Below are 26147 nucleotides of genomic sequence, written 5' to 3'. Positions count from 1 at the left end.
AACAGAATAAACACTAGTATCATTACCTTAAAACAAACTTGTTATATCTGGATTTAGGATCTTCTAGAGGGATAATCAGCAGAATTTTTTTTTTTTTCAACGTTTATTTATTTTTGGGACAGAGAGAGACAGAGCATGAACGGGGGAGGGGCAGAGAGAGAGGGAGACACAGAATCGGAAACAGGCTCCAGGCTCTGAGCCATCAGCCCAGAGCCCGACGCGGGGCTCGAACTCACGGACCGCGAGATCGTGACCTGGCTGAAGTCGGACGCTCAACCGACTGCGCCACCCAGGCGCCCCCAGCGGAATTTTTTAAAAAGCCACTTATTTTCAATAAATAAACTTATGGTGGAAGTGGGGAACACAACTAAATTCATTGAACTAAACCGCGTGGAACTTTTTCTACCCAGTTTCATTTTCTAAGCTCTGAGAGTTGTCAGTTTCTGCTTCTGGTGCTTAATCATTCTATGGGTTTCTGAAATTCAAAAGCTTGCCCAGATTGAGATAAGCTTCTCCACCCCTGCATGTTTTTATTTTCATGATTTGTTATTTCCAAATATAAACCATTTTACTTCATGTGGCGATGAAGGATTCTAAAGCAGGTAAGAAATAAAAACAGTAAAGAAAAATACATTTTCACTTCTATGGGTGTGGATTTATAGTCTCTTATCTGTAATTCAGAAATCAAAATAGGACTCAAAAAATCAGGTTTTTGTAACTCATTTGCCAGTTAAACCTGACCTGAACTGGAGAGAAAGGCTACTTATTAAATCTTTTGTTCATCCCACTCAGTCAGCTTTGTCAGGGAAACATTAATGTGTGTGACTGTGGGTTGCTGCCCCTCACTGTGCTGAGTGTTATTTACGGTATGGTATCTGTATTATATACTTAAAACCAAACAATTCTGAGCTCTGGAATACAGTTTCCCGAGGATTTCAGGTAAGAGGCTACAGACTCTGTTTTTACTTTTCTGTGCCCTGAAATTGTGGAAGCAAGGAGGAAAGCTCCATATTTCTACTATGAAATGCCCATTCTGTTTGTCTTTCAAAGCCTGGTCAGACCAGGAATAGATCTATCTGCCTCTAGACCATTGGTTCTCAAAGTGCAGGCCAGCAGCATAAGCATCACCTAAGAACCTGTTAGAAATGCAAATTCTTGAGTCCCCATTCCAGATCTCCAGACTCAGAAACTGGGGGTAGGTCTGGCCATCTGTGTTTTAACAAGCCCTCCAATGGATTCTGATGCACGCTCAAGCTTTAGAACCACTGCCCTAGATCGGGATCAGCATCGGCAAATGGCAGCCCACAGGCCAAACCCACATGCTTTTGTAGGTATGCCCCTTGAGCTAAGATTGATTTTTGCATTTTTTAAATAGCTGAAAAAAATTAAAAATATACTATTTTGTGACATACAAAAATTATTTAAAATTCACATTTTAGTGCCCATAAAGTTTTATTACAAAACAGCCATACCCATTCATTTATATCTTGCCTGTGGCTGCTTTTGTGCAACATCAGCAGAGACTGCTGCTGAAAATATTTGCTATCTGGTCCTTTACAGAAAAAGTTTCCAAACCCCTGCTCTAGGTCGGTAGTCAACATGAGGAGTGTCAGAAGCAGAGAAGGTTCTGACACCTTCCCTCATTTCCGTGTATGAGAGTTGTTATATTCCTCAGGTAATTACATGGATATACAGAGTTTTACATCAACATAATATTTATATTATTTTGGAGGACTAACAGCCAAGTAGTTGATGGATATTTAAAATTTTGTCATTCTAGAAAATATTTTATAATCTGAAATTATTTAGTTCTTTGGAGAAGATAAATCCACTTAATTTTTTTTCTTATTTTGTGCTTTAGCATTTCCATCTTCCAGGACACATTACCTTTCATGAAAGACTAAACTGTGTCCAGGTTCGATTATGTTGTGGGGTTTTCTTATTTTGTGCAGGATTCGAGCCAGCCATTTAGATTATCCCTTAAGTGGTGGTTCCAATGAATGTCCCAGGTAGCCTGTAGTTCACTTTTTGTATCTATTCAGTCACCTCTCTGTGTTTACTTCATTTGTGATGAGGATGTGAAGAGAGTAGTAGTAGTGTTTGATGAGCTGCCTGTTGGTTTTTCATTATCTTTTCTGTAAGCTGTAAATTTCTTCCCTGGGCAGCATTCAGTTATACTCCTAAAGTCTCCAACAATTTAAGTTTGAAGATTCAGTATCTATAGTATTCGTACAGTTTTAATTATTTTTTTCTTGGTCATTGAACAGTAACATCATGCAGCCCAGTGGGCAGTAAGTCTTGACTTCTACAGTGCATTGACCTGTAGTCATAAACGTGTATTAACTATTTTATTTTTGTATGTGTGTGTGTCTTAATGAATTGTGTTCCTCAGGCAACTTGTTCCAGCGATGGCATGTTCCTCTAGAACTCCAGATGACAAGACAAATGGCTAGCTCTGGTGCATCAGGGGGCAAAATCGATAATTCTGTGTTAGTCCTTATGGTGGGCTTATCAACAATAGGAGCTGGTGCATATGTAAGTAGAAAAGCAGCGTGTGTAAAGAAGCTGCCAGACAGCTCCCATTAGTAGATCAGTACTCCCCTGCTTTAACACTTCTGCAACTAACTCCCCTTTCTCCTTTTGCAAAAATTTCCAAAAAGCCTTCTTTAAAGTGCCTACTATCTAACATCCTGTGAAAGCCAACATGGGAATGACTGAAATTTAATCTCATGTTGATTAGCTTTGCTCTTTTCACTTGTCTTTTTACTCATTACTTGAAAGCCACTGCGTTTTCTTAGATTTGACTAATCCACAAAATTGTACCTTTTCTCTTAGATATGACACACTAACCTGTGAATAGGTCAGAACTCATTGCAGCTCCTTAGCACAATATTTGATTTTGACTCATTTGTCAAATATTCAGTGTTTTCCTCAGCTTTGGATAGACATTAAAAAACAACAACAGCTTTCAATCCAAACTATTAAATGTTCCTAAAAGGAAAACTATCCCTGAATCTCACCCAAAGACTCAATTATAGAAGTAGGCCTAGTATCTCCACTTTTAGAATGGAATTTGTGTGAGGTGAGAAATATGGTTTTAAATGCTATGTAGTATTAACACAATTCTATCTCCTTAAATGAACTCTGATCAGCTTTGTTGGTCACAGAGGAATTATTCCATAGGTGTTTTTTCTTTTTTTTAACTTGGCAGGGTTTACTGTGACTAAGCAGATCAGTCTAAAGTTGGATCACGTAAGGTTGAGTGAACCAACTTAGATAACACCTACTATCACCCTTGATTGAAGGAAGCTGTTTCACTCCCCAAGAGCAAATTTTGGATGCCATTACGGTGTATGGCACATACATACGGTGTATGGTTCTTTCCACACTGGTAAGACAGTGAAATTATCTTTGTTCCTTGGTCACTAGGTTATAAAAAAGGGGTGTGAAAATTACTTGAAGTTACCTAGATTGACTGACCTGACTCCCAAATGCACCAATAGACAGTTTTTGCAGTTGTGAATTGACTCAGAATAAGAAATAGGTGAACTCTGATAACAGACTTTGAGGAAGGACACATTCTCCTCCAGTCCTGGAGCAGCATGTTTTTTTTTCTTTTTTAGCACAGGGTTACCAAAAATCCTTCCCTGCCTTTGTGTTGAATGCTTCTTCATTAATACTTAGTGCTTTTTCTATTTCCTTTTGTTTCTTTCTTGGCCCTATCTTTACCTACAGTTGTGCAGTGTCATCACCTAGGATCCCCTTCTAGATCACTAGCGTCTACAGGTGCTCCCGTGAAAGATGGCAGCAGCCTAGTATACTTCTTAATTGTAGGAGCGACAGTCACTGGGGCAGGAGTTTATTATGTAAGATGCTTACACTAAAATATATTTCGGGGTAGGGTGGGTGAGACCATGGCACTAATGAAAACTTGATCCATTAGAATACAGTGAAGTATTCACAGCATGTGCTTTCTAGGTATTCATCAAAGGGACATTGTCAGTCACTAGGGAGCCCTCAGATCTCATCTTTCAAACTGTTGAAGCCCTACCAGATGTATCTAAAGCTATCATACATTTAATTATTATAGATCCTTCTCATTAACCCTTTCTTTGAAACTTTTGCCAAGTTCATAATTCTTTTTTAAGATGCTAAATTATATTGTGCTTCAGTGCTGCAGACCTAACAAGATAGTCTTAAACAGTAAACATTGAATAAGCAAGCAAAAGGAACTTGAATACCATCCATTTTAGATCATTTTAGGTAAAACATAATTTTTGTGTTTTGTCAGAAATGATCAACCTGACTTTTATTGTGAAAAGGCATTTTATTGAATGCTTCTGAGGAGGTCCAGAAAAGCCACAGAATTACAGTATTCGCCCCACCCACCCCCAGCCTCTATTTCAAAGTAAATTCATTTGGCAGTGTCCCTTTTGTAATCTCTAATTTGGTCAAACTAGTGGCTGAAGTGGTACAAGCTAACACATTTGTGTAGACTGCTTTCATAAATGCCTCTCATTCATAATTGAGATACTACCCTCTGAGCCTTACCTTTTCCATTTCCTAGCTCTCAGCATTTGCCATCAGTTCCACCTCATTCATTCAAAACTGGATTTAAAGTGTTTGCATCTGATATGTTTGTAACAACTGAAACCGTATAAGCCTCTGGTTTATGTTGCTGTACCAGAGTTGGATGGCCTTCACAGAGCTGGCCAGGCAAACCTCTTGATGCCAGGCCACAAGACAGGGGCCATTCACTGTTGCTTTCTCTTGCCCTGGAAATATCTATGAAGCACAAGTTCCTCTCAAGCCATTCACTCAAATGCCTCATTGCCCTCTGTGTTTATCCAACACTGGTAATAGTAAAGCTAATTATAGTGCTTTCAGGTTAAATGATAAGCTTTTGTCTACCTGCAACTGTTATTGAACTATTCTGTAAGGTTTTATATTAGGTTTTAAATAATTTAAAATGTGATCTCAGGCAGCTTAGATTTTTATCCTCTGAAACTGGTCTTAGTCTCACAAGAACTGTTAACTTAAAATCGGAATTCAGATTTGATGAGATATAGCTATAAGTTATTTAGTGTTTGTATGAGTCTGCTCTGGCTGCTGTAACAAAATAGCACAGGGAGAGAGAGAGAAAGAGAGAGAGAGAGAGAGAGAGAGAGAGAGAGAGAGAGAACGCATGAGCTCTGGAGTCTCTTATTCATATAAGGGTACTAGCCCTATCGGATTAAGGCCCTACCCTTATTTCACCTTTATCACCTCCCAAATGTCTCCTCTCCAAATACCATCACATTGGGAGTTAGGGCTTCAACATAGGAATTTGAGAGGGACACAGACATTCAGTCCACAATGGCGTTCCTTCATAATTTTTTTTCTCGCACATGAGGAAATGTTCCTGATTTAGGTACAGATACTACTTTAGTGACTCCTGAGTTGGGAGCTCTTTCCCTTCCCCCGACTCCAGCCTCCAAAAGTAAGGGGGCAGAAGTGAGAACAAGGAAAACTTTTCTGAAATGTTTGTTTGGGGTCTGTACTTTAAACCAGTTGTTTTTACATTTTTTACCACGATCCACAGAAAGAAATGTATTTTATCTTGCAACCCATTATGTTACTATACATACATAAAATTCAAACAAAGTTCAAAATAATACCTAGTAGGTGTGATATACTCTGATAGTTTTATTCTCTTCTATTTGTTTCTGTAATGCTGATTAGAACCTTACCGAACTGATTGTACAGCCCACTAATGGGCTGCAACCTCAGTTTGAAAAGTACTGATTTGAACAGTGCTTCCTCGACTTAGATTGCAAATAGGAACTCCTAATGGGCGTGGATGTGGGCATTCCTCCTCCTGCTCTAGTGACTTTGTCTAGGATAACAGGCAGATCTCCTAATCTCAGTCCTGTTACTTATCAGTGAGCAGAGCTAACGTGGCCTTTAGAATATTTAATGAAATTTAGTATTGGGGCCCTTTGCCCAACTTGTTCAACTGGTAAAATCATATTGCCGTAGAAAATGATCTTTTTCCTTTCAAATTTCTTTAAGGAAAATAAACATATTAATCTGTTTAGAAAAGTTGTCTGCAGAGGCGCCTGGGTATTTCAGTCAGTTAAGCATCTGACTTAATTTCGACCCAGGTCATGATCTCGTGGTTTATGGGATCAAGCCCCAAGTTGAGCTCCATAATAACACCATAGAGCCTGCTTGGGATTCTCTCTCTCTCCCTTTATCTCTGCCCCTTCTCCATTCATGCTCGCTCTCTCTCTCTCAAAGTAAGTAAATAAACCTTAAAAAAAAATTGTCTCCAGTGATATTTTTCACAAATCTGTAGTTTTTTAAAATTTTTTTAATGTTTATTTATTTTTGAGAGAGAGAGACAGAGTGAGTGGGGGAGGGCACAAAGAGAGGGAGACACAGAATCCAAAGCAGGCTCCAGGCTCTGAGCCCTCAGCACAGAGCCCGATGCGGGGCTCGAACTGATGAGCCACGAGATCATGACCTGAGTGGAAGTCGGATGCTCAACCAGCTGAGCCACCCAGGCGCCCCAAATCTGTAGTTTTTCTTAACCTGACATGTATTCATGTCGATAATTGCAAATTTGTGCAAACTAGGAATACAGCAGTACTTGGGGGAAAAGTAAATTTTTATTTAGAATGTCTGTACATATTTTTGTATCAGGATATTTACTTAAAAGCTAGATCCATAAATATATGTGTATATAAATATATGACAAACCCCACTAAACCTCAAGATATTTCTTGGTCTGCTCTACCCCTCATGTGTGAAACCATTAGGAGGTGTAAGAGAGCCTAGGCTATTTTTGGATGTTCCTCTCTGTCTGAGCATGACGCATTTCTATTCACTCATGTTGACCAGCTTAAGCCATCTTTTTGGTAAAATTCCCTTTCTTAAAAGAAATAACTTTTTAGGTGCGGATAAGGTAAAAACTTTCTTCCTGAAATTAATGTTAGTTGAATTCAGTGTATTAATTTGATGAATTTAGTGGTAAATTCAAGGACTAGCCATTTTCTTTTAACATACAGTACTTAATTTTCTAACCCATTCATATCATATGTTAGATGTTCCCAGGCTAATGAATGTTAAGCCCAGATCTCAGAGTATAGGTTCCTCATTACAGCCCATTGCCTAATGGGCTGCTCTGTAAAGGGGCTCATAGAAGTATTCTTAGGACATGTCTTATGACACTTCTTCTGATTGCCCTTACTTTCTCCTCCAATTAATTAATAACCTAGGATTTCAGTTGACATAAATCACTTAAATTTCTGTCTTGTTGAGCCTGTGGAGTACAAAAGAGCAAAAGTGTGTTGTAATTAAAATAAATCATTCTTGCCAATTTAAAAAAACATCTCCAACAAACTCTGATGCTGTATTAAAAAAAATCTAGTCATAATGTTAAGGGACTCTTTTTCAAGTTGAACAGCTAGAAAAGATAGTATATTTGAAATAGGTGATTAAGCAGGGTGTTTCACCCTTGGTAAATATCTGAGTGTCAAAAAAAGGAGAGACCATTGAGGGAAAGATTAGTTACTCTAGAAGACTAGGATACAGGGAGTCATGTTTCAGGGCATTATCTGAGTACCCAGAAAAACTTGGGACATCTACCTGGAAAACTTAATGTCCCAACTTCGTACCCAAAACCGTATAGCTTGGTTTCACAACTAGTATCCAGCATGGTCCAAAACCCCTTTTATAAAGTTTAGCATTTTATTCTTCTAGTATAAAATGATTTTCTTTTTTTCTTTAGCTGTACCTTCAGACTTAAATATAAGGAAAATTCTTTACATAGAGCCTAAGGAAATTTTTTAAAGTTTATTTTGAGAGAGAGAGAAAGAGAGAAAGAATCCCAAGCAGGCTCAACACTGCCAGTGTAGAGCCTGATGTAGGGCTTGAACCCATGAACTGTGAGATCATGACCTGAGCTGAGGTCAAAAGCCAGATGCTCAACAAACTGAGCCACCCAGGCACCCCAGAGCCTAAGGAAATTTGAAAATGGAACATTTTCATCTGCTTACCTGTAGCCTTTCTAGGCCAGTGTGTACATACCCAGTATTTTTTTTCTTGAGAAAGTAATTTTGCCTTAATGATTTTAACATAGAAGAACTTACCTCATGTAGACAAAAGCTTCTCATTTAATTGAAAAATACTGATATTACTTACGGTGTGAGCTGACTTTATGATAAAATAAATTTTCTCCATGTTTGGATCTGCAGGCCTACAAGACTATAAAAGATGACCAAAAAAGATATAATGAAAGAATGTCAGGGTTAGGGCTAACACCAGAAGAGAAACAGAAAATGGCCACGTCACCTGGTGAGTATCATTTGAGGCTCAGTATGTGAAGGGCAAGTTAAAAACAGTTTGGGTGTTGTGCTTTGCAGATGTCTTATAGACAGGACGATGCTATGAGTTGGTAAGATTCTAAAAACTATGGAATTACCCCAGACATGGGAGTAATTTATTAAAGTATTTGACTGGAATTTGGGTTTGAGAATAGTTATTAATGATGATTATGTTGGTTGGTTATTTTTCTTTATATTGGACTCTTAAAAGGCAAGCTTTAAATTACAAAGGCAAGCTTGGTGAGGAAAATTTTTGGAAAAGACATGAAAGCCTTTTTTTTGATGAGGAAATTCTTTTGGTCTGTTTTGTTCCCCGTTAGAGTCTTCGGAGTTTTCTATTTGTTAAAAGATACATTTGTTTCCCTATAACATATAGCCCTAGCAATCAGTTCCATCCCCATGACTGGCTTGAGTTTTCAGAGAGGGATGTTTTAATCCTTTAATAAGTCCTACAACTCTGGGTGGGCGATTTACATCACTTTCTTCAGCAACACCTCCTTATTTCTGAACGCTGTATAATAATTCCCAATTGGCCTGCTGAGTTTCCCCCCCTTTATTGCTAACAAAAGCTGAAACTGAACTTGATATTTCTTCTTTTTTAAATTTTTTTTACATTTATTTATTTTTGAGAAACAGAGTGAGGCAAAGCGTGCGCGGGGGAGGGGCAGAGAGAGAAGGAGACACAGGATCTGAAGCAGGCTCCAGGCTCTGAGCAAGCGGTCAGCACAGAGCCTGATGCGGGGCTCGAACCCACGAACTATGAGATCATGACCTGAGCCGAAGTCAGATGCTCAACTGACTGAGCCACCCAGGCGCCCCTGAACTTGATATTTCTTGTTGGTCAGTAGGAAGTGAATGGAAAGAGCAGAAGCTTTCTTTTTTTAAAAATGTTTTAAATGTATTGATTTTTGAGAGACAGAACACGAGCAGGGGCGGGGCAGAGAGAAAGGGAGACACAGAATCCGAAGCAGGCTGCAGGCACTGAGCTGTCAGCACAGCTGACAGTGCGGAGCTTGAACTCACGAGCCATGAGATCATGACCTGAGCCAAAGTCAGACGCCCAACCAACGGAGCCATCCAGGTGCCCCAGAAGCTTTCTAACATATTTCCAATAGCTAGACATTTAAGCTAGGTTCTAGTTCCGACAGACTTAATGAATGAACAACATTGGCCAAATCAGTCACCTCTTCAGGGGCTATTTTTCACTTATGAAATGAAAGAGATACTTGTTTTTCCTGTCCCATCAGGTGGCTGTGATGTTTGTCAAGATTAACGTAGGTACAGCATTTTGCTAGCCTCACGTAAAGGGTTGAGACAAGTGCAAGCTGATTTTCTTTTTTAATAGTGGCAAGGACTCATCTGAGATTTCCAGAAAATTAACCCTGTCTGGTCTGTTGCCTGCAGCTCCAGAAGGAGAACCAGTTCCTCAAGTCAGGGTACCAAGTCATGTTCCGTTCCTTCTCATCGGAGGAGGCACTGCTGCCTTTGCTGCGGCTAGATCCATCCGGGCTCGGGATCCAGGGGCCAGGGTGAGGCGCACAGTCTTGCTTGGCATGGAGGGTGTGGTCTGCAGGCCCTTAGCCCGTGTGAACACGTTGACATCTGCCTCTTAAATGACCTGGCTCTGATAAGTATTATTATTTTATACCTAAAGGTACTGATTGTGTCTGAAGATCCAGAGCTGCCATACATGCGACCTCCTCTTTCAAAAGAGCTGTGGTTTTCAGATGATCCAAATGTCACAAAGACGCTGCGATTCAGACAGTGGAATGGAAAAGAGAGAAGGTGTGTTCACTTATGTAAAATGGGCCTGACTAGCAACTTCAGCTAAGCATAAGGAATGGGTCAGGATTTTGCACAGAGCCTTGTGCAGCACATAGGAGAGACGACGTGGCTGCACAGCGGAGTCTGATGTGGTACACCCTTGGCACAGCTCAGAGGCAACAGGATACAGTGGCAGGAGGCCTGGATTCTGTCATGAGATCTGCCAACAAGTAAAGCTGTAGTGTTGGCCTCTGAAGTACTACTGCTCCTATCTCCGGGACCTTTCTGTTAGACTTCTACAGTGAAGATCGGCCTGGCCACTGTTGTCCCTCCTTACATGACACTTCCCTAGGTGTCTCCCAGAAAAGTAAAAGAAAGCCACTGTTCTCTGGCATTTTCTTTGATGCCCTAGCAGGGTTTCAGAATTGTGGGAATGCCGTAAGGAAGAACCTCTTTATTAAAATGTTTGCATGAAAGACTTGGAAATACAGGTCCTGAAGCCTTTTCCTTCTAAGGGACTCCATGGACTTCTTGATTCCAGTACTGCTTTGGGGTTCCAATGTTTTTCTCATTAGAGTTTGTGTTGATACTAGACTAAATTTTACAAATCTACCTACCTCCCTCACCCCCATTATCATGTTCTGTTCTCAAGCAGGATGCATGCTGTCAGTTATGTTAGCCACCCCTTAATTAATATCTCATAGCTAATGTCTGCTATTTGAGGCAAAATCCTCTCAGGAGCTAGATGTAGCTGTCCATTGACCAGCCGTTCTAGACAACTTATTTGTGTGGATGTGTGAATACCAGCTCCTTGGGTGGTCTTCCTGTTCTAATTTTGAAATGAGCCTAAATCCAGAGCAGGGTTTCTCAGCCTATTGGCTAAGGTCTGGATAATTGGCATTTAGGTCTGGATAATTCTTTGCTGTGGGGGCTGGTGCATTATAAGATGTTTAATAGTATCCCTGGCATCTCCCACTAGATACCAAAAGCATCCCTCCCCCTAAGCTGTTACAGCCAAAAATGCCTCTAGACATTGCCAAGTGTCCTTGAGGGGGCAGAATTGCACCCAGTTGAGAACTGCTGTCCTAAAATACATCTGTGTACTGGGCGCTTGGGTGGCTCAGTTGGTTAAGCGTCTGACTCTTGATTTTGGCTCAGGTCGTAATCTCATGGTTTGTGAGTTCGAGTCCCGTATCCAGCTCTGTGCTGACAACGCGGAGCCTGTTTGGGATTCTCTCTCCTTCTCTCTCTGCTCCTTCCCCGCTCGTGCTCTCTAAATAAATAAACACACAAACAAACTTAAAAAATAAAATATCTCTGTATAAGACACAACTAAGATTTAGTGGTCTTGGAAACTTACTCTGGAAAATGTTCCTGAAAGTTTTTCATGATGAGAACAATTTTACTAAGGCTATGGGGGAAGTTGATAGCAGTTCCGGATGCTTATAACATTTTCTCCCTTCCTCTTTGTACAGCATTTATTTCCAGCCACCTTCTTTCTATGTCTCTGCTCAGGACCTGCCTCACATTGAGAATGGTGGCGTGGCTGTCCTCACTGGGAAGAAGGTGAGCTAACACGCTGCTTCCCTTGTCAAGTTCCATGTGGGCGGCAAGTATGGTGACCTGTATTCCCACGACCATTTACGTCTCTCCTGCCATTGTAGTTCATCAAAAAATGATCAAGTCATTTTAGGTTTAATATTGCCAGTCTTCACTGCTTAGTGTTTCTTCCTGGGGAAAACACTAATCTCAAAGCCTAGAGTAGCATCCCAACTAAACATAGAAACTAAACATAGTTTTTCCACACTAACATTTCCTTGGGATTACTGATGACAAGAGACTGACAAATGTATATTATTCAAGATAGTAAGATAATTTAGAGATTACATCCACATGGGAAATATTGTTAGACTTTACAAAGGTGAGTGCCTAAGTAATGGGAGCAGTTATTGGAGGGCATTTGTGGGGTCCAGGGAGGGTTTTGGGGGTTTTTTGTGCTATGTTTCATTTTTGTTAATGTGGGGGTACTAGGGTATGTTTGTAAACTAATGACAGTGTTACAGTAGAGAGGAAACGGTTATCAGAAGGAGCAAAGCCCAGAGTAGATGGGATCCAGAGCACAGGTGGTGGCATTGACCTTTGATAGGGATAAGCCCACTTTTCTATAAGGAGCCATAGGCAGCAGAGGTGGAAATAGGTTTATGGATAAGCTATTAACAAGATGTAATGTATGTATTAAGTACCCTCTGTGTGTAAATAACACACAGGCCCTGACCTCCAGGGGCTAACAGTATTTAGGCAGAAACATGAACAGATGATTGTAACACATAGATGTGGAGTAAGAAAGATAGGCATAATGTGTTTTGGGAATTACTAGGAAGCATGCCCTGTATAGTGATGGTTTCAGGGAAGGCTTCCTGGAGGAGGAGCTCTTATAGAATGGGAGATTTTATGGAATGAAGAGGGATACACTAGATTAGTGGTAAGTGAAAAAAATTCAAGTAAAACACAGCATAAGCAAAGACACAAGGGTATGAAACAGCACGTTTGGTGCAGTGAAACAAGCAGCCAGCTACTGATAGAGCAGAAAGTATAAGTTAAAGAACAGCAGGAGATGACAGTGAGAAGTCACACAGGGGCCCAATCATGGACGGCTCTGTTGTATAAAAACTTGAGCTTTTTCCCGTAGGCATTGGGGGGCTGTTAAGTTTTAGACAAGGGCATAAAACAGATTGAATTTTAAGTAATCACTGTATTGGCTATGAGAAGGATGGATTTCAGAGGGACAAGACTAGAAGTAGAGCATTTTGAAGACTATTGCAATAATCCAGGCAAGAGATGATAGGAACCCAAATTAAGGCAGTAATGGTAGTGATGGTGTAGTGGTGATGATGAAGAAGCAGCAGCAGCAGCAGTAAGCACAATTTTAAAATGCTTTACAGGTATTGTCTCGTTTTGTCATAATAATCTTCTCAGGTAGGTAGTATTGTTGGCCATTTTATAGAGAAAGAAATTGAGATTAAAAAGAGGTCAACCAACTTGCCCAAGATCATACAGCTAATAAGTAGTGGATTACAGAATTTGAACCCAGATCAGTCTGACTACAGAGCCCATGCTCTTAATAATACCATTTTAGAGCTTGCCTTTTTTTTTTTTTTTTTTTTTTTTTTTGCTATAGCTTCCTGATAGAGAGGTGATAGGGAGTGGGAGGCAGACTGAGACCTGCTTAGAAGGCAGCCTTGATAGGGCGTGGTGATAGACTGAAGGTGGGCCGTGAGGGAGAGGGAAGAGGCAGAGATGACTTTCTGATTTCCAGCTTGTGTGGTAGGTGGTAGTTACCCCCAGCTGAGAGAGATGTTACAAAAGGAAGACCTAGTTTAAGGGGGAAGGAAAATTTAGTTTTGGACTGTTACAGATGAAATGGCGTATAAGTGTAGAGATGTCCATGGGCAGTTGGATATGTTGTGACTGTGACACTCAGAAGAGGGGTCTGGGCTTGGATAGGGATTCGGGTATCATCCATGTATGTGTAGGGGTTGAAACCATGAGAGTGGGTGAGGCCTCCTGTGGAGAACTTTGCAGTCAGAAGGGGAATGCGGCAGGGATGGAACCCTGGGGAATCCAGCTTTGAGGAGGCAGACTGAAGAAGAGCCCCCAAAGGAAAGTAGGAAAGAAGTTAAAGGAGGAGAGCCCAGGACAGGTGCTAAGTGAGACTGGAGAGAGTTTCAAGAAGGAGGATGTGGGGGTGCCTGGGTGGGTCATTCAGTTAAGCATCCAACTCTTTGGATTTTGGCTCAGGTTGTAATCTCACATTTTGTGGGTTCAAGCCCAATATCAGGCTCTTCACTGACAGCATGGAGCCTGCTTGGGATCCTCTCTCTCCGCCCCTCCCCAGCAGGTGCTCTCTAGCTCTCAAATAAATAAACTTTAAAAAAAAAAGGAGGAGGATGTTATTGACCTTCCTCCTTACAGCAGAGGGATCTGGTAGGAAAAGAACTGTAAGATGAGCCACAGACTCAGTGGTTCAGATGTCATCGTGAAGTTCGAAAAGAGGATACAGTACTCCTTCAAAATGTAAATGAGAAAATGGAGACTGCAATTGGACAGGCCCTGGAGAAGGACATAGAGTCAGAGGTGGGGCTCTGAGGATGGGACAGACCTAAGCGTGTGAATGGGCCAAAGGCCTAAGATGTCAGCAGAGAAGGACAGGAGTATGTAGTAACTAACAGGGGATGGGGGTCAGGCACAGAAACATCTCAGAAAGGACACCTCATCCCAGAAGCTAGAAGGAAGGAAGTAAAGTTTTTATTTGGGGGTTGGGAGGTGAGAAGCCTTATGGGAACCTGAGCAAGATCATATCCTATAGCTTCACTTGTTTTTGCAGTAAACTAGGATACCAGGTGGTTGGTTATCTGAGACTGAGCAGTGTGCCAGTTGAGTCACTGACTTACTGGGGCTGTATTGAAGAGACAGCTTACCCAAGGACAAACCAGAAGTGTCTAAAGCAGCTACTCACCCAACCAGTCACAGTTTACATCATTGCCTCCAGAAAGCTCGACTGAGGGCATGTGTCACATGTCTCTAGAGCTACCTGTACAACCTTTATCAGAGCATTTCTCACTCTTGAATGTAGTGTTTGTTAAATTGTCTGCCTTGGCTATTGGACTCTGGAGGCAGGGAAGGTAACTTTTTCTCACCATTGTGTCCTGAACACTTAGCATGGTCCCTGACATAGTAGGTGCTTAGTAAATGTGTCTTGAATGAATGGCCTCACAGCTAGTAAGGAGGGGAGCAGAGACTGAGTCTCTAGTCTCTCTGACTACACATCTCAAGCTCTTCATCATAAGGATTAGGGTGCAAGGAAATTAGACGTGGTAGCAAGAGAACAGTTTGGGTGATCTACCATGAGCCCAGATTAGTTGGAATGGATTAGCCCACTGGGTAAGCAGAGAAAATTAAAAGCATATATAGATGACAGTGGGCCTGAAAAAAAGCTGGAAGAATGGAAATTTGTGACCAAAAAGTAGGATATTCAAGGTAGAAGTAGAGCTTTAAGATATACGATTCTGGATGTGGCTCACAGGAAAAGTATGAGCCAGATTCCAACAACTTCAGTGAATGAGGAGTGACCGGGAGGTGGCTGGATAGCAGTGATTGGTAGGATACAGGCTGGTGCTTCTCAGAGCAGCATGAGGGTACAAGAATCTGGAAGCAGCTGCAGCAGCAGCAGCAGCAGCAGCAGCAGCAGCAGCAGCCAATACCTGCCCTGGGTGTGATGAGGAATGTGGGTGAATAAGCAGTCTCTACGTGTGAGGTGTCCTTGGCGGGAGAGCTGAGTTTTAGTGAAGGATAGAAGTTAGACAGAGAATCTTGTAAAAATGTTGAGAATGTAGAAGCATTGTTAACGAAGAAGGTTTCCAAAAAGCCAAATAGAAAAGTCTGTCTCTGTTCTCCATTTCCACAAATTGTGCAGGGACTGTGAGGACTGTAAGGATTTGTTTTAATGTTAGTTGCTTAAGACTGTGACCACTCGGGGCGCCTGGGTGGTTCAGTCAGTTAAGCATCTGACTTCGATGCAAGTCATGATCTCATGGTCTGTGGGTTCAAGCCCCCGCATTGGGCCCTCTGTTATCAGTGTGTAGCCCACTTTGGATTCTCTCACCCTTTTTCCTCTTTCTCTCTCCCCCAACCCCCACGTGCACACACACACACAGACGCACACTTTCTCTCTCTTAAAAATAAACAGTAAATTAAAAAATCTTAAAAAAAAGCAACTGTGACCACTTAAAGAGGCTGGGTACCAGAAACCGTGGTGCCAGTGATTACTTAGAAATGGTTTCTTGGGGCACCTGGATGGCTCAGTCGGTTGAGTGTCTGACTTCGGCCCAGGTCATGATCCTGCGCTTTGTGGGTTCGAGTCCCGTGTCGGGCTCTGTGCTGACAGCTCAGAGCCTGGAGCCTGCTTAGATTCTGTGTCTGCCTCTCTCTGTGCCCCTCTCCAACTCTGTCTATCTCCCAAAAATAAATAAACATAAAAAAATTATAAAAATATATAAATAAATGGTTTCTTAAGCATCACCTTAGGTCAAGAACTAATTCTTCTCACTAGACTGATGGCTAAAAGGTACAGGGTTCCTTTTTGGGGTAATGGAAATGAGCTATAATTATAGTGGTGATGGCTGCACAACCTTGTGAATATACTAAAAACCACCGAATTGTACACTTTAAAGTGGTAAATTTTATGTTGTGTGAATTATGTCTCAATAAAAAACTGTTTTAAGCTAATGCATTTCTCCCTCTTTCTGTGTATGTACCAGGTAGTGCAGCTGGATGTGAGAGGCAACATGGTGAGACTTAATGATGGCTCTCAAATAACCTATGAAAAGTGCTTGCTTGCAACAGGTGAGTGTTTCTGGACAGGGAGTTTGTCCCTGGTACAGCTCATTCGAGTTTTAGTCTAGAAGACATGACTTAATCCTAAGAAAACCAAACCCAGTATCTCTGAAGTGGTCCTCTTCTCTTGGTGCATAGCCCAGCTAACTACAGGCATCTGATCAATAGCCCTTCCAAATTATCCTTGCTGTCACTTCCAGTAAGGGCACGGATGGGTATTGAAGAGAGTGGCCTTTTTTTCCCCCGCTCTCCCTGTTAACCCTTGCCCTCTGCTCTCTGCCCTGTGCCCTGAAAATGATACAGCCTCATCGCCACTACCAATCAGAAATCAAAAGGGGAGATCAAAGCTGTCCCTTAAACAAAGCATGCTTTCTGGTGAACCCCCTAGAAGGGATTGGAGAAGCAAAAACTGAGGCCTTGTGGCCATCACTGGAGAGGGCAGGCCCTTTGTAGAGAGAGTCTCAAATTCAAATGGCTTGTCGAAGAAAATTGACAGAAGCCTGCCGGGAGAGAGGTGAGGTGAAGGGAAACAGCCTTCATGCCCTGTGAATGCTGAGGTGGCCCTGGCAGAGAACATCACAGCACCACCTTTGTGAGGGGATTTTCTGGGCTAGCTCCAGCTTGTTGGGCTAAAGGGTTTTCCTTCTTCTGTTTCTAGGAGGCACTCCAAGAAGTCTGTCTGCTATTGATAGGGCTGGAGCAGAGGTGAAGAGTAGAACAACACTTTTCAGAAAGGTAATTGCTGTAGTGCTTTGGTTGTGTTGGTTTTTGAAGAGGTAGCATAAGCTTGTGGTCCCCAAGCAACCATCCAGGAATCAGGGGACGTGAGTTCTATTTATCGCTCTTCTACAGACTTGTTATCTGGCCTTGAACAAGTCACTTCCTCTCTCTGCACCTCAAATACCTCACTCAAGGGTTTTCTACTCCTAGGTGAAGAATACATTTACTGTTTTTGATTACTTGCTATGGTTCCTTCTGATTGCCCTTCCATAGTTTTTTTTTCCTGATGCACTGGAACTCCTTATAGCCTCTTGGCATTTTGCATTATAAATGCTACCGTGGAGACTTTGAGGAGAAAACTTAAGAATACCTAAGTGAAGGGGCGCCTGGGTGGCTCTGTCAGTTAGGCGTCCGACTTCGGCTCAGGTCATGATCTCATCGTTTGAGAGTTCGAGCCCCGCATCGGGCTCTGTGCTGATAGCTTGGAGCCTGGAGCCTACCTCAGATTCTGTGACTGACTAACTCTCTCTTTCTCTCTCTCTCTCTCCCTCTCTCTCTCTCTCTCTCTCTGCCCCTTCCCCGCTCGCACTCTGTCTCTGTCTCTCTCAAAAATAAACAAAACGTTTAAAAAAAAAGAATACCTAAGTGAAAAAGGAAGTGGGGGCTTTTCTTCTTAACACTGCTTTACTCATGAAAACAGCTGAAATTTTCCAGCCACTCTTACGGGTATTTGAAAAGATTTGTATCATCCTTTAAATTCTTGATAGAATAAGGTTAATCAGTCTTTGGCACTATGGACATTTGGGGCTGGATAATTGGTTGTTGTGAGGGGCTGGCCTGTGCATGTAGGATATGTAGCAGCATCCCTGGCCTCTCCCCACTAGCTGCAAGTAGCACCTCTTCACACCAAGTTTTGACACCCAAAAATGTCTCCAGAAATTTCCAAATGTCCACAGAGGGGGAGAGGGCAAGACTGCCCCCAGTTGAAAACCACTGACACTAGAAGGAATGTTACAATGGAGAAAGAAATTTACATCAATATCAGAGGCTTGGGCCACCTGAGTGGCTCAGTTGGTTAAGAGACTAACTCTTGGGTTTCGGCTCAGGTAATAATCTCACAATTCGTGAGTTCACGCCCTATGTGGGGCTCAGTGTTGATGGCAAAGAGCCTGCTTGGGATTTTCTCTCTCCTCTGTCTCTGCTCCTCCCCTGCTAATGTGCGTGCATTCTCTAGATAGATAGATAGATAGATAGATAGATAGATAGATAGAGAAAGAAAGAAAGAAAGAAAGAAAGAAAGAAAGAAAGAAAGAAAGAAAGAAAGAAAGAAAGAAAGAAATAGATAGGCAAAAGCCTGCTTGGGATTTTCTCTCTCCTCTCTCTCTGCTCCTCCCCCGCTAGCGTGCGTGCGTTCTCTAAATAAACAAACAAACAAAACAAACAAACAAAAAAATAACAGAGGTGGGGTGCCTGGGTGGCTCAGTCAGTTAACCATCCAACTTTGGCTCAGATCATGATCTAATGGTTTGTGGGTTCGAGCCTTGCGTCAGGCTCTGTACTGACAGCTCAGAGCCTGGAGCCTGCTTTGGTTTCTGTGTCTCCCTCTCTCTCTGCCCCTCCCCTGCTCGTGTTCTGTCTCTCTCTGTCTCTCAAAAATAAAATAAAACAGTAAAAAAATAAAAATAACAGAGGCTATAATTGAGCCACTTTATACAAGAAGATTTTATATGCAAATTACTATTGTCAAAGATTTAGCAGAAAATTCTTATCAGTATTATCATCCTATACATCTTTGGAAAATCAGTGGACTAAACTGGTATGATCCTGCAGATTGGAGACTTTAGAACTTTAGAGAAGATTTCCCGGGAAGTCAACTCAATAACAATAATCGGTGGAGGCTTCCTTGGTAGCGAACTAGCCTGCGCTCTTGGCAGAAAGGGTGAGTACTAGGCAGTGACCTCGATTTTCTCTCTCTGGTCTTAAATCCTATGCTTTTTGGGGCTCTCACAAATTCCAGGGATGCATTTGCCAGGATCAGTAGAAAGAGTTTGATTAAGATTTATATGGTAAGGGGCACCTGGCTGCCTTAGTCAGTAGAGCATGCACCTCTTGATCTTGGGGTATGAGTTCAAGCCCCATGTTGGGGGTAAGGTTTACTTAAAAAAAATGATTTATATGGTGTAAAGCTAAGCACTGAGCTTAGTTCTCATGAGGAATCCCTTAGTGAACAAAAACTGTCATTTGAGCAACTGAGCAGAACTGCTTTCCTTCCCTTCCTCTAGCCTCTAAGCCAGGACTCCTTTGAAACAAAATATTAAGGAAAGTGAGTTATTAAGATGGTAAGTGCAATGTAGACTACAGAATCGTATGTATATTTGAACTGCTATTCCATGTAAAAGTCAGTCTTCAGACACACAATGGTTCCCAGTTGGATAGATCTGTGTGTTCCAGTTTGAATGTTTCATTGCAGCCGTTTTTCTTAATGTTAGTTTTCAGCTCTGTGAAATCAGGGCATCTTCTCAGGAGGGTGCTTACTGTTGAGAGGTCGTAAGGCACCTGTGTAAGTCTGAGGTGATGCCTGGGTGTAAGTGCACTTAATTCACTTATAGATGAATCCAGGGATGGCAGTTCTGGCACCTGTTATATTTGCCTTGTCAGTGCCCTCGTGCCCCAGTGACCCACAGATAGAAGCTCTGGCCTGGGTCGCAGCATCGCCCGGCATATAGTGAATGGCTACCTGCTGCTCCTTTCCTTCTCTTCCAGTCTCTCCAGGATTGGCTTTCACCTCCCACTGTACACTTTGTTTCTTCTTCCCAGCTCGAGCTTTGGGTACAGAAGTAATTCAACTCTTCCCTGAGAAAGGAAACATGGGAAAGATCCTCCCTGAATACCTCAGCAACTGGACCATGGAAAAAGTCAGACGAGGTAGGGAGACTTCTTCCATATGCTGCTACTCTTTCCTTTGAGTTAGGCCTAAAGCAAAGTTAGCTTCTTTGGGAACCCCCTTGACATACGCCATATCACCTGACAGATGAAGTATTTCCACCATTCTCCAGTCATCCAAGTTCACGTAGGTGTTCTGAATCTGATGCACCAAATTTCTGGAAGTACTGAAAGTGAACTGTGGGTGTGGGGTCTCCAAGGCTGCCTGCATACTGATGATTACCGGTTTTATGATAGCAGATGCTTTAGTCATCTTCTCTACTTGTCGTGAAGGTGGTACGCTCACAGACTCAGCCTCAGGTCTCATTTGCCTTCACAGAGGGGGTTAAGGTGCTTCCCAATGCTATTGTGCAGTCAGTTGGAGTCAGCGGTGGCAAGTTACTCATCAAGTTGAAAGACGGCAGGAAGGTAAGAAGGGGAAGATGGGCTGCCAGATCTTCCAGCTCTGCCCCCTGCCTTGCCTTATTCTTACTCCTTCATTTGATAGCAGTAGTTTTCGGGGCAGCCACCATTCACCTGTCATAGTTTTCTGAATGAACTTTCCATCCATTAACATAAGAATGATGAGGGATGCCTGGGTGGCTCAGTTCGTTAAGCCTCCAACTCTTGATCATGGCTCTGCTCATGATGACATACTTTGTGAGTTCAAATCCCATGTTGAGCTCTGTACTGACAATGTGGAGCCTGCTTGGGATTCTGTCTCTCCCTCTCTCTGCCCCTCCCCTGCTTGCATGCACACACAATCTCTCTCAAAATAAATAAATAAACTTTAAAAAAGAGGCCTTTTTAAAAATAAAAAAAGAAATAGGGCACCTGGGTGGCTCAGTCGGTTAAGCGTCCGACTTCGGCTCAGGTCACGATCTCACGGTCCATGAGCTGGAGCCCCGTGTCGGGCTCTGTGCTGACTGCTCAGAGCCTGGAGCCTGTTTCAGATTCTGTGTCTCCCTCTCTCTCTGACCCTCCCCAGTTCATGCTCTGTCTCTCTCTGTCTCAAAAATAAATAAATGTTAAAAAAAATTGTTTTTAAATAAAAAAAATAAAAATAAATAAGAATGATGAGAGCCAGAGTAGACACCTGTAAGCCATTTTCCCATAGCCCCCTCCTGTCTGTAACAGATTTTTGAGACCTCACAAGGGTGGCAGATTTCTGTTCTGATAATGTGGGGTTTATTTGTGTTTGAGGGAACTTTATGAAGTAGAAGTTTAAATCTATTTACCAGAGTTACCTAAGTTAACCAGTGATTTTTTTTTTTAAGTCTCCAGTTCTGAGTAGAACAATGTGCAGTTGCTATGTCCATAGGCATACATGGAAACCGTGGTAATTGGCTGAAGTATTTCTTTTTTTCCTCAGGTAGAAACTGACCACATAGTGGCAGCTGTGGGCCTGGAGCCCAATGTTGAGTTGGCCAAGACTGGTGGACTAGAGATAGACTCTGATTTTGGTGGCTTCCGGGTAAATGCAGAGCTCCAAGCACGCTCTAACATCTGGGTGGTAAGTGTGCTACAGCACGAGCAGGCATGGTTCCTTGTCCCCAGCCTGTGAGCAGGTCTGCCTGGCAGTGTGCAGAAGCTCACCGAACTTTCTTACCTGAACAGAGCCGGGGTGTAAAGCCCAGGGTAAAGAACAGGAATGTAACTACTTGACCTAGGAGATCAGGTATGGCCTCACGCCACAAGCCGGTAGAAAAAGAAATGAACAGTGTACATGCCTGCAGAAAGACAGTTCTTCCCATTCTCCAGTTGGCTGCAGCCTCCGGCATTACCCGGATGTGCTCATGCCCAGCTTTCACATTGATCTTCTGTTCCCTTTGCCCCAACGTGAGTCCAGGGAATGGAGGACGAGGCAGCTTTAAAACATTCTGGAAAGGAAAATTACTCCATTTTCATTATCCTTGAGCACTATTTTTAGCTGTCTTAAAAAAATCTGTTATGACACAAACAAGACTATAGTGTGTAGGAACCATGAGGTAATTTCCCCATTGTTAGATCATTACGGGTGTATTGTGTTTGATTATGGACTCTGCAACTAAGGCCATAGGAACTTTGAAGGGTGTTTTTCCCTTAAAGCTTTTTTTTCTTAAAGATAAAGTGTACTGGATTTTTAAAAACTTGTTATAAAAGCAATCTGCACTCAATATGGAAGACACAGACAAGAAGGGGGAAGGTGGGAAAATCGCCTATAGCAAGCACCAGTATTTTGGTGTATTTCCTTCCCTTCGTTTTCTTGTGCATCAGATTTTTTTCCTTTGTTGTAGATGGTCATGGTGAGTGTGCTTTATATGAACACTTGTATTCTCCTCTTTTTCACTTTCCCTTCTAACGTATTTTCCACGTTGCTTCAGAATCTGAAGTCTAATGACTATATAATAGTCCACCAAGTGGATTTCATCATCCACTTCACCATTGCTCACATGTTGGATTTTTAGGTTGCTTTGGGGGAGTCTGAATAGCCACAAAGATGAACAAAGGGTTAGAGCACTCACGTGCCACATGTTGAGTGAAGGTGGCCTTGTTCACTTCCAGCCGGAGGCCCTCTCTCTGCTTGGAACTCTGAGCTCACTCAGTCTGTACCTCTCACCTGGCACCACACTCATTTGCACCGTGCTGTGGTGAGGGGCGATGCTGCATCTTCCTCAACTAGGTGACACCCTCCTTGTGAGCAAAGTGTGGCTCGGGTCTGTCTCAGCCACCCAGACAGGATAATGCTTTGTACAGGAATAAGTTCTCCGGAAACATTTGGTGAATGAAGGAACTGAGGCCGCATGACCAAAATAAAATCTTACCTTGGAAAAGATTTCTAGGTAAGAGGCAGTCACACCTAAAAACTGGTTTCCAGGCATAGGAAAGCATATTCTGCAAACCATGGCTATTAAATATTTGGTCTCTGCTAAGGGCAGAATAAGAAAAGAAATCAGTGTGAGCTGGAGCATAGAAGATTTAGGTTAGCTTTGTGGAAGCACAGATTCGTTTTTTGATTCGGTTTTTTTTTTTTTTTTTTTTAGCCTAGAATACTTTTTTAAAAATGGAATCTCAACTGTTTTTTTTTTAATAGTGTAGGTGTGATTCTGGCCTATAAATGGAAAACATTAGGTAACAGCACAAGGTTTTATTGAGCCCCCAAAAGTATGTTCTGTCTTCAATTTGCTTTTTTATCGTGTCCTCATGTAATGTATTTGTCTCCAAAGGCAGGAGATGCCGCATGCTTCTACGATATAAAGTTGGGTAGGAGGCGGGTAGAGCACCATGATCATGCTGTTGTGAGTGGAAGATTGGCCGGAGAAAATATGACTGGAGCTGCTAAGCCATACTGGCATCAGTCAATGTTCTGGTAATAGTTTTTTGTACCTTGTGGATTCAACTTATTAGAACACAGAATTACTAAAACCACAGTTACAGTTTGGTTTCCATGTGGGCCAGTTAGCTTAATACAGAGGGGGAAAAATTTGCATCTCATTTCCGTGTATTTTACACCCAAGCAGTGTTCCAGTAAAAGGCCCCACCTGGCATAAGTTAGACTAGGAGAATGAGTGGAGATGGCATCAGCACTTCCGGTAAAAGAGGTCAGAGTTTGAGCTCTTAGCTATAGATGGCAGTGTATTTTTTATTTGTTCTTTGCTGAGCCCAATGTACTGACAAAAAAGGCAGCCCAGGGGCACCTGGCTGGCTCAGTCAGTGGAACATGCGACTCTTGATCTCGTGGCTGTGAGTTGGAGCCCTACACTGGGTGTAGAGATTACTTTAAGCAAAAAAAAAAAAAAAAAAAAAAAGGCAGCCCACTCATATGTAACCCTTAAGATCAGCAATTCAAAGTCAGACATAGATAGGCAGTTCTCTGGATAGCAAAAAGTTAGCAGTGGACATTCCTGAGTACTGGGACTGGCCTTACTTGGCACAGTCTCATCTTGTTCCTTTGAAAGATGGAATACATAAAAAACTTCAAGGTTTCCAGAACCTCTAAACAATTTCTGTTGGGGAAATTCTCAGCTGGTGAGAGTACATTTTAGGACAATCACACACAGTTTTGTGAGTGGGCAGTGAAAACATAACAGATGGATTTCAGGGTCAACACATGTAAGATAATGCGGTTAAGAAAAAAAATAGTCCATAGCTATACAAGTATCAGTTAGGTCTCAGGAACAGAATCCAGGAGGTCATTGTGGACCAATCCCCGAAGACACCAGTTCATTGAGCTTCTATGGTCAGGAAGATGACAACATGGGAATAAAAAGCAGAACAAAGGGAATATAGTCAATGATATTCTAGTAGTGTTGTGTGGGGACAGGTATAGCTCTGCTTGTGGTGAGCGTGGCATAATCACTAAGTTGTACACCTGAAACTAACATAACATGGGTGTCAGCTATACTCAAACATTAATTAATTAAATGATGGCAAACTGTAGAGCACCAGAAACAAAACCATGAGTAGCCTCCATGATTTACAAAACCATGGTGTGTCTGTGCCTCAAACACTCTCTGAAGTTCCTGACCTACTAAGAGCAGGGTATGATAATGATAGGAAAAGTTTCCAAGAGGAACAATTAAAATGACCCAAGTGGAGGGAGGCATTGCAGCCTTGATAAAATGAAGGCTCAGAGGAAATACTGTGAGTTGATGAAGCTGTAAAATATCTCAGATTCTGAATTCTAGAAATACGGAGTACTCCTTAAAGCTTCAAAAAGGCAGTTTTAGGATGAGTTAAAGGAAGGTAGTGAATAGTAAACTCAAAGAACCCATCACTCGTCAAGTATGGTAAGGGGTAAAAGCATAGATAAATTTAGCAAAGTGTAGATCATTGTATGGATATGTGATATGTATAATGGCTTCCTAAGGGAAATAAAAACTGCTTTGGGATAACCCCAGATGCTCTAGCAAGTGGACAGATCAGTTTGGCGTTTCTCTTGTTGCACCTACCAAGTTCTCTGGTTGGCATGAACCAAAGTGCGGTGTCTTAGAAAAAATACGCCGTTGTGTCATTCTTTGCAGCCCCTTGACAAAATACCTTCTTGTCTCTCTTTCCTTAGGAGTGATTTGGGCCCCGATGTTGGCTACGAAGCTATTGGTCTTGTGGACAGTAGTTTGCCCACAGTTGGTGTGTTTGCAAAAGCAACTGCACAAGACAACCCAAAATCTGCCACAGAGCAGTCAGGTAAGGAAGCCCAACTACTTCTCTTGCAAGAGTGTTGAGCAGCAGTGGTCCAAATTCTCCTGAATAAGGAGTTTCTGTATTGACCAGAGGGAACTGTCAGTGAAAGCCTTTCTTCATGTTGTGCTTTAAAATAAACCATACCTGAAGTTCTCACACTTTTGTGGTCTGAGAGCTGGCAAAATCAGGTCTCCTGGTCAAAGCGTAGACTCAGATGTTGTGCGTGTCTGTCCTGGACTCTGGACAGTGGCTGGCTCAGCAACTCTTGTTTAGTTTGCCTCTAGGGGATAGGAAGCCCTGTGTGATGAAGAAAACCTGAACTTTTTAAATATATTATTATTATTATTATTATTATTATTATTATTATTATTATTATTAGCTTCCTACTAATCCAAAGAACCTTAATTTAGGCCTGAGAACCGTAGTTTAGGACCTACTATCCTCCACGGACCCTGGGTGGTGAAGAACTGGGCTGAGTAATTCTTGAGCTGCCTGTAATTCCATCCGTCAGGTTTTACTGCCAGGTTTTCTTTAGATGGGAGGCATCTCTCGTGGAATGAACTTCTCTCCCACACACAACTCTCATTAACTCTTCGACCTATTCTCTCTGCCTTCCATGACCCTGGCTTAAGTTATTTAACCTTTGTGTCCTCTTGTTAGAGGCATTTCAAAAACAGGTTGCTCTTTAAGGAGAGAGCAAGACATCATAGGGACACGTAGGTCCTTTTTCTGTACAATCCAAGTGATAATATCCACCCGCTCCTTCATTCAGCCCTCCAGGGAAGTGGATCCAGGAGAGGGACTCAGGGACTTATAAAC

The 26147-nt window shown here is 42.2% G+C and overlaps 1 protein-coding gene across 2 annotated transcripts in view; it reads left to right on the top strand.

The window, feature by feature from the left end:
- AIFM1 (apoptosis inducing factor mitochondria associated 1) overlaps positions 1–26147 on the top strand; it is a 33431-nt gene that overhangs the window by 5523 nt on the left and 1761 nt on the right. The window contains exons 2-14 of one of the 2 annotated variants that reach the window (XM_045470779.1): positions 2393–2535; positions 8238–8337; positions 9771–9895; positions 10021–10151; positions 11606–11696; positions 16448–16532; positions 17182–17258; positions 19074–19182; positions 20061–20168; positions 20506–20594; positions 21538–21678; positions 23372–23514; positions 25207–25331. In XM_045470779.1, coding sequence (XP_045326735.1) covers positions 2393–2535; positions 8238–8337; positions 9771–9895; positions 10021–10151; positions 11606–11696; positions 16448–16532; positions 17182–17258; positions 19074–19182; positions 20061–20168; positions 20506–20594; positions 21538–21678; positions 23372–23514; positions 25207–25331 — 1467 coding nt within the window. Of the gene's footprint in view, positions 1–2392; positions 2536–3735; positions 3867–8237; positions 8338–9770; positions 9896–10020; positions 10152–11605; positions 11697–16447; positions 16533–17181; positions 17259–19073; positions 19183–20060; positions 20169–20505; positions 20595–21537; positions 21679–23371; positions 23515–25206; positions 25332–26147 lie in introns of both variants that reach the window. The other variant, XM_045470780.1, reaches the window with a different exon arrangement.

This window comes from Leopardus geoffroyi, chromosome X, assembly GCF_018350155.1.
Source record: "Leopardus geoffroyi isolate Oge1 chromosome X, O.geoffroyi_Oge1_pat1.0, whole genome shotgun sequence".
NCBI classification, from domain to species: domain Eukaryota; kingdom Metazoa; phylum Chordata; class Mammalia; order Carnivora; family Felidae; genus Leopardus; species Leopardus geoffroyi.
Note: the sequence above shows the minus strand (reverse complement) of the source record. Positions and strands in the feature narration are given on the sequence as shown.